Source organism: Pongo pygmaeus, chromosome 4 (assembly GCF_028885625.2).
Source record: "Pongo pygmaeus isolate AG05252 chromosome 4, NHGRI_mPonPyg2-v2.0_pri, whole genome shotgun sequence".
NCBI classification, from domain to species: domain Eukaryota; kingdom Metazoa; phylum Chordata; class Mammalia; order Primates; family Hominidae; genus Pongo; species Pongo pygmaeus.
Genome location: NC_072377.2, coordinates 177,352,957 through 177,367,638, shown reverse-complemented (window position 1 = coordinate 177,367,638; position 14,682 = coordinate 177,352,957). Strand labels below are relative to the sequence as shown.

The 14,682-nt window shown below is 49.2% G+C and overlaps 1 protein-coding gene across 1 annotated transcript in view; it reads left to right on the top strand.

Annotated features, from left to right (window-relative positions):
• The window catches only part of SH3PXD2B (SH3 and PX domains 2B), a 121,774-nt gene that overhangs the window by 91,177 nt on the left and 15,915 nt on the right, over positions 1–14,682 (top strand). Inside the window, exons 7-10 of the mRNA XM_054488693.2 lie at positions 1,018–1,152; positions 5,011–5,115; positions 9,862–9,979; positions 13,258–13,484. Of these exons, the coding sequence (XP_054344668.1) occupies positions 1,018–1,152; positions 5,011–5,115; positions 9,862–9,979; positions 13,258–13,484 (585 nt within the window). The remainder of the gene's footprint in view (positions 1–1,017; positions 1,153–5,010; positions 5,116–9,861; positions 9,980–13,257; positions 13,485–14,682) is intronic.

The following is a 14,682-nucleotide window of genomic DNA, read 5'->3' as shown; positions in this document are numbered from 1 at the left end:
CATTCCCCACATGGCAGCCAGAATTATCTTTTTAAAGATGTAACTCTTGTCATTCCTTTCTCAAACCCCTTAATTGACTTTCTACTTCAAGGTTAAAAGCAACCCAACTTCTTTACTTAGCCCCAAAGGCCCTGCCTGATCTGACCCATGCTTACCTCGGAGACCTCACTCAGAACCATTCTTTCCATGCACTTCCTCACCCAGCCTCCTTCCAGTCCCGAAGACCCCAAGTCCTTTCCCATCTCAGAGTGTGCCTATGCTGCTCTTCCCCCATTCTCCTCATGATCGCTCCTCCTCTCTCGGGTCCCTGCGTTATGTCACCTCCTTAGGGAGGTCTTGCCAGCCACCCCTTTTAATATAGCATTGTCTTTCCCCTTCATTCTCTGTTCCAGCATCCTGGTTGTTTCTAGCAATTTATCATAAACTAATGCTTATATAATTCTGTATCTTATACAGAATTATATATACTTATGTACATGTCTGTCTGTGTGACTAGATTGAGTTACTTGAGGCTGGGAGTCATAGCTGTTTTATTCACCATTGTACTCTTTAGAGTATCTGGAACATCACTGGTGATTTCATAGATTAATAGGCGAGTGATTTTGGATGGGTGATGAGATGGTTGGTGGATGATGGTGTTTAATTGGATATATCATGAGTGGATAGATGGTTGAATGGATGGCAGATAGATGAATGTTTGGATGGATGGACAGATGGATGGAGGGATGGCTAAGTATGAATGAATGAGCTTTCCCACTAGGCTGTCAACATCTTCAGGGCAGGTACCATATCTTCATCAACTCTGAACCCCCAGTGCCTGCAAATAGCACTTGGTCAATTTTGGTGATTGAGTAAGCACATGAATAGAAGAATGAATGGATGAAGTCACCCTTGAGACGAGTCCTATAACTGCTGCTTTTTTATTTGGAATGTCCTCTTGACCCGCCCTACTGCTCTGGCTCCTGCTCTTTCATGCATGAGTGGTGACCAGATGTCATGTCTGTTTCCTATCCACAGGGGGTGACCAAACCTCAGTGGACCCCATGGTGCTGGAGCAGTATGTGGTGGTGGCCAACTACCAGAAGCAGGAGAGTTCGGAGATCAGCCTCAGCGTGGGGCAGGTGGTGGACATCATCGAGAAGAATGAGTCAGGTGGGGACCTAGACCATCTCCCTCTCCCACTACCCTGTCACCAAGCCCCTAGGACATGAAACATTTGGAAACTCAGAAACTGAAAAGGCCAGTCCAGACTGGCCAGTTCCCGTAGATCCAGCTGAGGGTCTCCTAGAAAGAGGCCCCTATTTGATCACTGTGCTTGAATATCCCACCTGGTCACCACTCACCATTATCCTTTTGGTTCAGATGGTACCGATTTGTTCTGACGTTGACATTTTATAAACATTCCTTCTGGTTCTAAAGCATTTGCAGACACAGTCCAGCATTCACTGGAAATGTGTTCTGTTGGTTTGCCTTTGCTTACCCATGGGAGTCTTCAAGAAGGCTCCATTGCTCTGGGATCTAATGGGACAGACACATTCCCTGTCTCCTTAGCCTACCTGCCCAGCACAGGGACCACTGGTCATGGACACTGGCTGGGTCTGGGACAGAATGTGGTATGATTGAGACGCTTAACCTGGATTTCCATCAGAATTCCACATTTCACCGTGGTTCAGGTGGCTTCATTCTCTGACTGTTAGTTTTCTTATCTACAAAATAAAAATTTCTGCTCTAAAGAGTGATTGTAAAGATTAAGTGAGATAATATACAAAGAGTGCTTAAACTTGTGCTTAGCACACAGTAGATGCTCAAAAAAATATGGGTTTCCTTCCCCTTTGCCTTCCTTAGCTACAAAGCAGCCATTGCACCCCATTGAAGGCAAAGAGCAGGAAATAAGCAGGTCCTCCCTGGGAAAATGCAGTGGAAACCACTGGGTTTGTTGTGGCTAACATGTGACATTAGCTAATCCTATCATTAGTGGGTCAGTCTCTGTGACAGCCCAATGGCTAGTTGAGGTCCAAAGAAGAGGAGAAAGATGATGTTTCTAACATCATCTGGATGGTGGTGGCATTAGTCATGAGACCAGCGCCAGCCAGCCAAACTTCCTTCGTTACTCAACATAGGAGTTGCCATCCCTGCTTCACAGCTGATGCAACCATGACTCCAAATGACTCAGTCACTCACCCCGCATCTCACAACAGGCTGCAGAGCCGGAATTCGCAACTAACTCCAGCAGCGCCTAAGGCCATGTGACTTTCCGATTCCTGAGAATGAGCGTGTGCAGATTGTGTGATGTGGCTAGGACACAACCATGGGGACGTAAAGACAGGAGCACCCACTGCCCTGGGCCCCCAGCTTGCAGGAAGTCAGGAAGCTTGGGTGACTGGGAAGAAGAGTAGGGGCCAGGAAGAGGGTTGGTATGTCCAGAGGGCAGCAAGAAGAAAGGAGAGGGTGAGTGGCTACATCTTCAAGTAGCCAACACACTGATGACATTTATTTTTAATTATATTGTACTTATCCAAGTAATACTTGGATACATTATTCTTAGAAGATTAATGATAAAACTAAAATCATTTTTTCTACCAGCTTCAACCCTAACCCCTTTTCTGAACCCTAGATAGCCCTTCTATCCATTAGGTATGAATCTTTCTTGGAAATGTTATATACACATGTGTGTATGTGTGTGTGTGTGTACATGTGAATATATACACTCATACATACACAGGTACTCATTCGTACATATATACTTGTACATATACACAAACACATCATATTTTATATGTATATATATGTATTTTTGTGGGTTTCTTAAAAACCCAATGGTGTCATTGTATACATGTTGATCTGCAACTTTTTTTAGTTACTATCTAGCTCCTCTGATACTTTTTCACATCTGCGTAGTATTCAGTGCCCAAGTGAGCCATGTTGATATATTCGTATTCGTACTCCAGTGTGAACATGTCTGTCTGCACGTCAGGGTTTCTTCAGGTTAGATTCCAAGAAGTGAAACAGCTGGACCCTAAGATACACATATTTTATTTTATTTATTTAGTTTTTTTGGAGACGGAGACTCGCTCTGTTGCCCCGGCTGGCGTGCAGTGGCACGATCTCGGCTCACTGCAGCCTCCGCCTCCCGGGTTCAAGTGATTCTCCTGTCTCAGCCTCCCAAGTAGCTGGGACTACAGGCACATGCCACCATGCCTGGCCAAGTTTTGTATTTTTAGTAGAGACAGGGTTTCACCATATTGGTCAGGCTGGTCTCGAACTCCTGACCTCAGGTGATCCACCCGCCTCGGCCTCCCAAACTGCTGGGATTACAGGCGTGAGCCACTGTACCTAGCCAGGACACACATATTTTAAATTTTAAGATACCACCAACTTGTCTGCTTCCAAAACAGTGGCTGTTTTGATTTATCCTCCCTCCAGCAGTGTGTGAGGCATTAGTGAAAATGGTTAAGAGCTCAGAGACCGCCTGGGTTTGAATCCTGGCTCTGCTACTTTCTATCTTTGTGACTTTGAGAGAGTCGCTGAGCCTCGGCTTCCCCATCTGTAAAATGGCAGCAATAATAATACACACCTCATAAGGCTATGGTGAGGATCTAGCAAGCTAGGAGTGGACGTGCAGCACTCGGGACAGTATCTGACACATCATTGTTGCCATTGCTATCATTGTGTTATGACAGTTTCCTTATCTTCATACAAATATTTACAAACACAAATCTTTAGAAAATCGTAGAACCACCGTGCATGAGCCACCGCGCCTGGCCAACAGCACATATTTATTATCTAATAGTCTGTGGGTCAGAAGTTGAGCATGGTCTCACTGGCCTAAAATCAAGGGATCGACAGGACCCCATTGCTTTCTTTAGGTTCCGAACAGGATCTGTTTCCTTGCCTTTTCCAGACCCTGGAAGCCGCCTTGGCTCATGGCCCCTTCTTCCTTCTTCAGCGCCAGCAATGTTGCACCTCTCTGTGTCTTTCCTCAACAGCCACATCTCCCTGTCACTTCTGCCTCCTTCTTACATGTTAAGGACCCCTGGGATTACATTAGGCCCACCCAGAGAATCTGGGATAAACTCCCTATTTTAAGGTCAGCAGATTAGCAACCTTAATTCCCTAGTGCCACGTAACTTAATATATTTACAGGTTTGAGGGATTCGGACACAGACATCTTTGTGGGGAGAGAGTCATTATTCTCCCTCCCACAGGCCCTTCTCATTAGGGAATGTCTGAGCCGGGGTGAGAGGCCTTTGAAGCAGATGCTAAATCTGCATCTAAGGACAATGCCTTTACAATCAAACAGCCCTGTGCACACATCACAGCTCTACCACAAGCCACGTGAACTTGGACAAGTCGGTTTGCCTCTTTGAGCCTCCGTTTCCTCATGTGTGCAATTGGGATGATAATGTGAAGATTGTATTTAATGCAAGTGAAACGATGGGTGCATCACACATCTTAGTGAAGGTGAACGTTCTTTATTTTATTTATTTATTTTTTTTTTTGAGATGGGGGTCTCACTCTGTCGCCCAGGCTGGAGTGCGGTGTCACAATCATAGCTCACTGCAGCCTTGACCTCCTGGGCTCAGGTGATCCTCCCAACTCAGCCTCCCGAGTAGCTGGGACTACAAGCATGCACCACCATGCCTGGCTAATTTTTAAATTTTTCATACAGACAGGGTTTTATCATGTTGCCCAAGCTGGTCTTGAACTCCTGGACTCAAGCAATCCACCCAAAGTGCTGGGATTACAGGCATGAGCCACCGTGCCCGGCCTCTTTATTGTTGTCATTTAGGATGACTTTACTCTTCCCTGTCCCAGGCTCAGGAGCAAGTTTCTGGACCTGCTTTTAGCAGTTAGCAGGTAACATTGATAGTTGTGTTGTACCAGTAAAATGGTAACTTTAGCCTTACCCCGTGCATTCACTGGTATAGTGGCTGAATAGATTATCATGTTCTGACCCCCTGGCCTCATGCTTGACGCAACTAACATCATTCTGCACTCTCGCTTCCCCAGGTTGGTGGTTCGTCAGCACTGCCGAGGAGCAAGGCTGGGTCCCTGCAACGTGCCTTGAGGGCCAGGATGGGGTGCAGGATGAGTTTTCTCTACAGCCTGAAGAAGGTAGGGAGGAGCTTGAGCCTCTGCTCGCTGGGGAGGACCTGTGCAGTCATCGCCTATACTGGGTTGCCTTTTCACCCAGTCTTTTCTTTTGGCCTCTGCCTCTGCGTCTCAGCAGCTCACTGGCTCAGACTCCATGGCCTGTGAACCGGAAACCAGGGCATGGTATTAGGGCTGAGGGGCAAGCCCACCCTCTCTTAGGGTCCTTTGGTAGCAACCTAGGTGAGCCTGGCCAGAGCTGGAGCCCTAACCCAGGAGGGCCCCAGCCTGATCCCCAAAAACAGTTCACTATTCCTCCCTAGAATTATTCTGGCGGCCAAGGTGCTGGAGGTGCTTCAGCTCATTTGCAAGACATTTGACCCCATCTGTTTAAAAACCTCTGCTTTCTCTGTGGGTTTAAGTGGTCCTGACCAGGGGTCCCCCTCCACTCACCGACAGACACACTTCCATTGTTTCCCAGAGAACCTTCCCTACGCATGTCCTGAATGGTGATTCCTGCCATGCCAGAAATGCTAAGTCCCAGCCAAGTCCCTTTCCCCGCTAGAAACATTCCTAAAACTAGGGCAGTTAGTGAGTTCACTTCACTCATCAACAGGGGCTTAGGAATCAGACACACCTGAATTTTAATCTCAGCTGTACCACTTCCTGGTTGAGTGATCTTGGGCCAGTAATTTAACCTAAGCCTCATCCTGTCATCTAAAAATGGAAACAATGATATCTATATCATAGGATTTTTGAAGAAATTAAATGAGATCCACATGCAAAGAACCTAGAACAGTAAATGACCAGTAACAGTTATTATTGTATCAGCAATACCTGACCTAGAGTTGAGTTTTTTTGGCTTTTAGTTGACTGTTATGGGAAAGCATGGAGCCACATAAAGCATATCTTTATCCGAAAAGAGGATGAGGAGAAGGGGGAAATATCTGTGCTCAAAGGTTAGCAAAGCATTGACATATGGTTTTGCCTTCAGTTGTATTACAGCTAACGCTCCTCAGTAAAACATCTGTTGGTTTGCTCTGTGTTTGTGAGGCCCACCAGCCACTGAGGGGGTAACACGGGGTTACCATCAGAATCAACTCAGATTAAGGGGTCGTGATGTAGTGCATGGAAACTAGAGCCCCTGAGATGATGAATGATGACCACCGTGAGAGCGCCTCTGTCAGGCACTCATTGCTGTCCCCATTTTACATATGAGGAAACAGGGTCTGAGAGGTCGGGAGACTTGCCCAGGGTCACACAGCTGGAAGATGGGAGCGAGACCACATTTTCCTGAGTTTGTACATTTATTTTCTTCCCTCCACCACAGGTAGTACTTTTTTTTTTTTTTTTTGAGACAGAGTCTTGCTCTGTCTCCCAGGCTGGAGTACAGTGGCGTGATCTCGGCTCACTGCAACCTCCGCCTCCTGGGTTCAAGTGATTCTCCTGCCTCAGCCTCTCGAGTAGCTGGGATTACAGGCATGCACCACCACGCCCAGCTAGTTTTCGTATTTTTAGTAGAAACGGGGTTTCACCACGTTGGCCAGGCTGATCTCGAACTCCTGACCTCAAGTGATCTGCCCACCTTGGCCTCTCAAAGTGCTGGGATTACAGGCATAAGCGACTGCCCCTCGCCTTTTTTTTTTTTTTTTTTTTTTTTGAGATGGGGTCTCACTCTGTCACTCAGGCTGGAGTGCAGTGGCATGATCACGGCTCACTTCAGCCTTGAATTCCTGGGCTCAAGTGATCCTCCCACCTCAGCCTAACACCTCTTTATAATCATGCTAGGAATGGGATTATGTCTACTAGAAGCGTCTTCACCCAAGTTCACGGTTAATACTCAGGAACTTGGTCTTCCTAAGATGCCTGGGGCTTGGATTAGACTCAGAGGTAATGCTCTCCTGGATGGGGACATGTGCTTGGTGCCACCTTTGCCTCTACACATTGTGGTGCTTTCTTCTCACCTCTGCCCTCTGCCCTTCGTCTCACATGCTGCTCATCCAGTCTCATGGAGGTATTGCTCTCTGCCCCGGCCCGTGGGCCGCCGCCGGACCCTGGGGGACTTGTATGCCATCAGCTGGCGTCAAGGTGCCTACCTCGGAGTTTTCTTCCCCGTTTGGTGTTTGGAGCCAGGTCCCTGCACCTGCATGAGCCTCCCTGCTCTGGGACCGCCCGTGCCTGTTGCATGTGAGAAACAGTGATCTCGTCTGTCTTGTGTGACATGTATGTTGTTGGCATGTGGGTTTGGGAGGAGTGAGCCTTGGGGATTTCTTGGCCTTGGGTATTTAAAGTTTCTCAGGTTAAAAATGATGCCTGTGGGTTTCTATAAGGCTGAACCAGTGACCTGTTCCTTCATTCAGGCTCATTTGAGTTGCAAGGGAAAGAAATCCATGTAAACCGGGTTAGGCAAAAGGGGAAGTGTATTGACTTACATCACTAAAAGCCCAGGGTAGGGCTAGCTTCAAGCAGAGCTGGATCTGGGGGTTTGAAACTGTCATCAGGACCTGGGACTCTCTCACCACCTCTCTGCTTGTTGGCACCGTTCTCTCACGATGACAGCAGTTGCAAGTACCTTTAAGGGACATCACCAAGGAAAGAGCTTCTCCTTCAACACAAGTCCGAGGATTGTTTCCGACTGACCCAGTAGGATCACTTGCCATCCATAAAACCAGTCACGGTGGCCGGGAGTTGCAACACTTTGGCCAGGCCAGGGTCCCACACCTACTCCTTCCCTCCAGGAGGTGGTAAGCTCAGCCTCACCTAAGCCATGGGGACAAAGGCTGGTAGCACCACCAGAGGAAGGGCAAATGCACGCTAGGGAGGAAGCCCCCACAGGCCTGCAGTCTACAGGGTCTTCCACCCTCTGCTGTGTGTGCAATCACTGAGCAATCCATGGATCCCAGAGAGGGACTTGGGTGATAGAAAATCCATCCATGGCCAGGCACAGTGGCTCACACCTATAGTCCCAGCACTTTGGGAGGCCGAGGCGGGCGGATCACGAGGTCAGGAGATCGAGACCATCTTGGCTAACATGGTGAAACCCCGTCTCCACTAAAAATACAAAAAAATTAGCCAGGCGTGGTGGCGGGCGCCTGTAGTCCCAGCTACTTGGGAGGCTGAGGCAGGAGAATGGCGTGAACCCGGGAGGCGGAGCTTGCAGTGAGTGGAGATCGTGCCACTGCACTCCAGCCTGGGCAACAGAGCAAGACTCCGTCTCAAAAAAAAAAAAAAAAAAGAAAATCCATCCATGCAACTCAGCTGAAGGGTGCGGGGCCCCAGGAGTGCAGGCTCATATGACTGACTGCACTCGTTCTGGGACCCAGGTGGCACCCTGTCCCACCTGGACCAAACAGAAGTTCTGTGCACCTGGGGTTGGATTCTTCCCTCCACCCCTCCCAGCCCGGCAGCCCAGCCTGCAGCTTCCGTGAAGGAGGGGAACGGCAGACTGTGCTGAGCACAGGATATGTGCAGCTTGAGTCAGCTCGGCCCCCACCGAGCAGGTCAGCAGGCTAGATCAATAAATAAATAAACGTCCTGTGTGTTTTCCGCCTCCCTCTGCACCAGCTGGGCAGGCCGCGGACGGCATGTGGTATTTTCCCAAAGAGATAGCGTCTGCAACAGCAGATTAACCATGACACCAGGCCACAGCTGGCTCAGGCACTCACCAGGGGCGGAAATGTAACCAAAACAGGAGAGCCCTCTCCTCGCCTTGCCGGGCTCCCTTGAGACACACATCCATTTTTCTCCATTTCAGCTGCCAGAGCAGATAACACTGGGGGTGGGAGCTGTTCTAGCTCTGTGGGACACCCCGCCAGAGTGCAACGATGAGCAACCCATCCCGCCGAGCCCAGGCCCTCCAGGGCTACTGTGGGAGGGACGCAGCTGGGGGCAGCTCTCAGGGAGGAGGGTGAGGCCGTAAGGATGGTCCCACAGTTTCAGGGGTCGGGGGACCGCAGAGAGTGGGGTAGAAGACATCCCAGTCACACGAATGAAAGTTGAAGCTTCGAGCATGGTTGGATTCAAAGACTTGAACATAATTAATAAAAAGTGAAGATCAGCTACCAACAAGGTAATGAAAATCGTGAGCTGTGTCCACAGTAATGATTTCAGCCTGAAACCCTCCACTGCCAAAGTTCAGCTTCTCCCTGAAGTCTCCACCTGCAAGAGCTAGTAAGGAGCCACAGACAGCTTAACCTCCTCTGTGCGAGCAAGGTGGCTCCCACCGGGCCTTCAGGTCTTGCTCATTTACTGTATATTGACTGATTTGCTAAACATTCCAAGCACCATGCCCAGTGCTGGAGACATAGGAATGAACAAGACAGACAAAGCCCTGCCTTCCTGGAGCTCATATTCCAGCAGAGGAAACAGACACACCCTTACGAAACACAATAAATAAGCCAAATATATGTTGTGTTACAAGGTAATTACTGGTATGGGTGGGGGGCAAGAAACCGGGATAAGGGGGATGAGAATGCCATGGGTGGAAATACTGTAAAAGATGGTCAAGGAAGGTGAACTCAAAGCACAGATTGAAGCAGGTGAGGCTGAGTGTGTGGCACTGAGGAGTTTCAGAGGGATCGAGATCTACCCTTTGTCCTGTGTTCTGTTGCTGCTTGCACAGGGCTGTCCAGGGCTAGGTCAGGGCCAGGGGGGTGCCCAGAAATCTCTGAAGGAAATCCTCCCTCCGACGGGCAAGGGCATCACGGGGATTACGGCATCCCAAGCCTCATGGTGTCCTCTTATGACCCCAGCTTCCTTTTGTCCCCACAGAGGAGAAGTACACAGTCATCTACCCGTACACAGCTCGGGACCAGGATGAAATGAACCTGGAGAGAGGGGCTGTGGTGGAGGTCATCCAGAAAAACCTGGAAGGCTGGTGGAAGATCAGGTACCAGCTGCTGCCTCCCACTGTTGCTGGGTGGGTTTGGGGTCACACGGGCTCTGGCTTCACAGAGGTCAGTAAGTGATTGCATCTGGGTGAAGTTTCGGCCTGAACCATAAAAGGATACTTCTCCTCTGTGTTGTTTGGCCTCCTTCCCTACCCATATCCTTCCCTAAAAGTCCATAATAAGCAAAACTTTCTCCAAACACACTGAACCACAGATAGCAGCAACCCTGTTAAGCAAGGCTGGTTTCCACCTCCAGATGTTTCTCATAATGAGGAGTTGGAGACCAAAGCTGCCCCATGTGAGTGACAGCCCCTTCCTGCCCCATTCTGAGAACAAGATGATGCATAAACACTCATGGACTGTAATTCATCCTAGGCTGATAATCTGCCCTCATCTCTCAAAGTCCAATGGTAAAAGCAGGGCATCTGCCTTCCAAACACCTTTCACAGCCCTTTCACCTATGCGATGAAATCAGAGCCTCACAGGAAGGCAGGGTGGCCAGCTCGTCCTGCGTTGCCTGGGACTTGCCCGGTTTTAGTAATGAAAGTCCTGGGAACCCCTCCTTGATCACCCCCAATAGGCAGGGTGTGACCACAGGAAATTAGGGCAAGAGAGGAAGCCAAGGTCCCTGCGATCTAGTGTCTGCGCTGTGATATGTGGCGGAACATTCGGGCCATTTCCAGGAGGCTGAGCATGTAGCACTGATTCATTCATTCATTCATTCATTCAACAAACACACACCAAGAATCTCTGTTAGGCCCAGCCGTGTTCTGGGAGCTGAGGAGTCAACAGTGAGCAAGACACAGTAGCTCACACCACCCAGTGCAGAAGACAAACTCATAAACAGTGATAGAGCAGGGGGTTGGCCGTGTTGGAGGGATGCATGGGGACTTTGGTACACAGAAGAGAGGCTCCTCAGCCTGGGGGTCAGGAAGGTTTCCTGAGGGAGCTGTCAGAACTTAAATTTGAAGACGGATAATGATAGTAATAGTGTATTAGTCTATTTTCATGCTGCTGATAAAGATATACCCCAGACTGGGAAGAAAAAGGTTTAATTGGATTTACAGTTCCACATAGCTGGGGAGGCCTCAGAATCAAGGCGGGAGGTGAAAAGCACTTCTTACATAGCATCAGCAAGAGAAAATGAGGAAGAAGCAAAAGTGGAAACCCCTGATAAACCTATCAGATCTTGTGAGACTTATTCACTATCACGAGAATAGCATGGGAAAGACTGGCCCCCATGATTCAGTTACCTCCCCCTGAGTTCCTCCCACAAAATGCGGGAATTCTGAGAGACACAATTCAAGTTGAGATTTCGATGGGGACACAGCCAAACCATATCAAATAGCAAACATACGCCTAGCACAGTGGCTCATGCCTGTAATCCCAGTACTTTAGGAGGTAAGGCAAGAGGATCACTTGAGACCAGGAATTCAAGACCAGCCCAGGCAACATAGCATGATCCTGTCTCTACATAAAAATCTTTTAAATTAGCCAGGCATGGTGATGCATGCCTGTAGTCCCAGCTACCCAGGAGGCTGAGGCAGGAGGATCACTCGAGCCCAAGAGTTTGAGGCTGTGATGAGCTATGATGGTGCCACTCCAGCCTAGGCAACACAACAAGACCCTGTCTCTAAAATTTAAAGACATTAATTTTTTTTAAACTTTTTTAAAAAGGATAGCAAACATATATTGAATAGTATGTTATCTTGCTACATAATAAATTGTCCCAAAACTTAGTGGCTCTGGAATTCAGCAGTGGCTTAATTAGACTCAAGGTCTCTTCCGAGGTTATAGTTAGGATGTCAGTAAGGGCTGCAGTCATCTCAAGATTTGATTGACGCTAGAAAGTGACAGGATTTCAGCCCATTCCCTTCTCACCCCAGAGCCCAGTCAGCACTGCACATCGCCTCCCATCTTATGGCTCTGTGTCCCCAAACAATGAACTGTGTCAAACTGAGGGTGTGGGTTACATACAGCCTGGCACTTTCTAATTAGGATATTCCCTCTCAGAGCGTATTTTAAGATTGATAGACACTAAACTGCAGATTTCTACCTCCTTTTAAATTTGCTTCCAGTCAAGAAAGACCTTTTTTTTTTGCATTAAAACCCAGTGCTATTTAGTTCTTAAATTAATTCTTGACAAGAGATTCGGCCCTGCCATTGGGTCTGTTCAACTTTCCCCAAAGGTCTGGCCACCTGTTTTGTGGGTGCCGGTAAATGTTTAACAACCAGCTCTCCAAGGAAAAATACTCTGAGTTACGGTGTTTGCCAGTTGCCATGGTGCAAATACTGCCACCGTGGTCAATTTCAAGCTATCAATGTGATGTCACTAAATGTAGAGATTGGGAGAGATGTGCTCAACTGGCTGTCACAGCTGGTGTGACTGACTGCAGCACACCCCTGGTCTAGATTGGCCCCTCTGGTCATTGCTATTAAACTGAATTCTGGCCAAGCGTGGTGGCTCATGCCTGTAATCCCAACACTTTGGGAGGCCGAGACAGGAAGATCACTTGAGTCTAGGAGCTCAAGACCAGCCTGAGCAACATAGCAACACCCCGTCTCTACAAGAAATAATAAATAGCTGGGCATGGTGGTGTGCACCTGTAATTCCAGCTACATAGGAGACTGAGATGGGAGAATCGCTTGAGCCCAGGAGTTCAAGGCTGCAGTGAGCTATGATCGAACCACTGCACTCTGGCCTGGGTGACAGGGAGACCCTATCTCAAAAACTGAATCTCTCCTGCAGAGGATTAAGAGATGATGACACTCATTGAATTCCCTTTCGGGAGGACACTGAGCTGATCTCTCAGGGTCTCAATCACTCTGCAGTTTAGTGATGGCCAACTGACACTTGGCAAGCCCTGGACCCAGCCCTCAACCTGCTAATCCCATATGAAAGCATGTTTAATCTCCATGTTAATCAGCGTGAACAGTTCTCCATCTGTCTATGCCAGGCTTTGGCCCCAGAGCTGGGGCTGCTGGGAAGAGGCAGCAAAGCACAGAGCCCAGGCTGGTGCCCTGCTGACTGGGTGGGACGTGGTGGGTGCTGTGAGAGGGGCAAGTAGAGGCTGGGTTGGAAAGGCCTTGAAAATGCCAAGCTCAGGGCTTAGGCATCATCAAGAGGAAATGCACAGTGTGCCAACCTCTTGCCCTGGGCAGTCACGACCCATCGTTCCTGCTCCCTGGGACCTGTCATGTGATCCCCTGTAGGAGCAAGCCTTCTTCCCTTGGGCCTGGCGGAGCAGTTTGACAGCATCCTTCCTCCTCCTCACAGGTACCAGGGCAAAGAAGGCTGGGCCCCCGCCTCCTACCTAAAGAAGAACAGTGGGGAGCCCTTGCCCCCGAAGCCAGGCCCCGGCTCACCCTCCCACCCGGCTGCCCTTGACTTGGATGGTGTTTCCCGGCAGCAGAACACGGTGGGCAGGGAGAAGGAGCTGCTCAGCAGCCAGAGGGACGGGCGGTTTGAAGGCCGCCCGGTGCCCGATGGTGACGCCAAGCAGAGTGAGTGACACCCGCCCAAGCTCCTGACACTCAGGGCCCCCTGTGTGCCAGCTCTGTGCTCAATGCTTCTCACGTCGTCCCTCATCCTCACAGCAGCCCAGCTGTTCCCCCATCCTCCAGATAAGAAAACAGAGGCCCAAAAATCCGGGGTAACTTGTTCCAGATCATTCAGCCCATGAATTGCAGAATCTGAGTCAAGAGGCATTGCTGGCCGGGCACAGTGGCTCACATCTGTAATCCCAGCACTTTGGGAGGCTGAGGTGGGTGGATCACCTGAGGTCAGGAGTTCAAGACCAGCCTGGCCAACATGGTGAAACCCCGTCTCTACTAAAAATACAAAAATTAACCAGGCGTGGTGGCAGGTGCCTGTAATCCCAGCTACTTGGGAGGCTGAGATAGGAGAATCGCTTGAAACCGGGAGGCAGAGGTTGCGGTGAGACGAGATGCACCATTGCACTCCAGCCTGGGCGACAAGAGTGAAACTCCATTTTAAAAAAAAAAAAGGGAGGCGTTGCTTTCCCATCCCAGGTTGCATTCTTTCTGCTATCTCACAGTGGTAACACTGGCTACTCTTTTTCAAGCACCTGCTACATGCCAGAAACCTTCTAATTAGTCTAATTGACTCCTCATAACTACCTTTGAGGGAATTACTACTTTTTCTGTTTTACAGATTGAGAGTCTGAAGGGTGAAGAGGGTGTGCCCAAGGGCCCCAGCTAGTAGACGGCAGGGGCGGGGACTCGAACCTGGGGAGTGCTGTGCTCTCTACTGCTCCATGTGGCCTCGTTTCTAAGCCAGAGGAAGAAGATGACCCTGTGGGCTTTACTCCAACACAGTGCCTCTCCCATCTTGCTTTTCAAAGCTTCCTCGTGTATATTTTACTATTTAATGTTCCCAACACACCTGAGAGTAGAGTTCATTACTGTTGTTGGCCTGGTCACACTGGCTACCATACCATGTCTGCATGGGCACACTGGTGCCCAGGACTTACGCACAGTGCCCATGATCCTGCCTTGGCTGTGCAGGGCAGGTGAACTCTGTTGAGAAAGGACTTCCAGCTACCCACAGAGATGAGGCCACTGCCCCTGGCGGGGCTTCTCCAGCTGTTTTTAAGTGGCAGTGAACTTCTTGAGTCCCTCAACCAAGTTTCATACTTTGCTCAGCTGCCCTGAGAAGTTACTGATCATGTTTTCTCACATG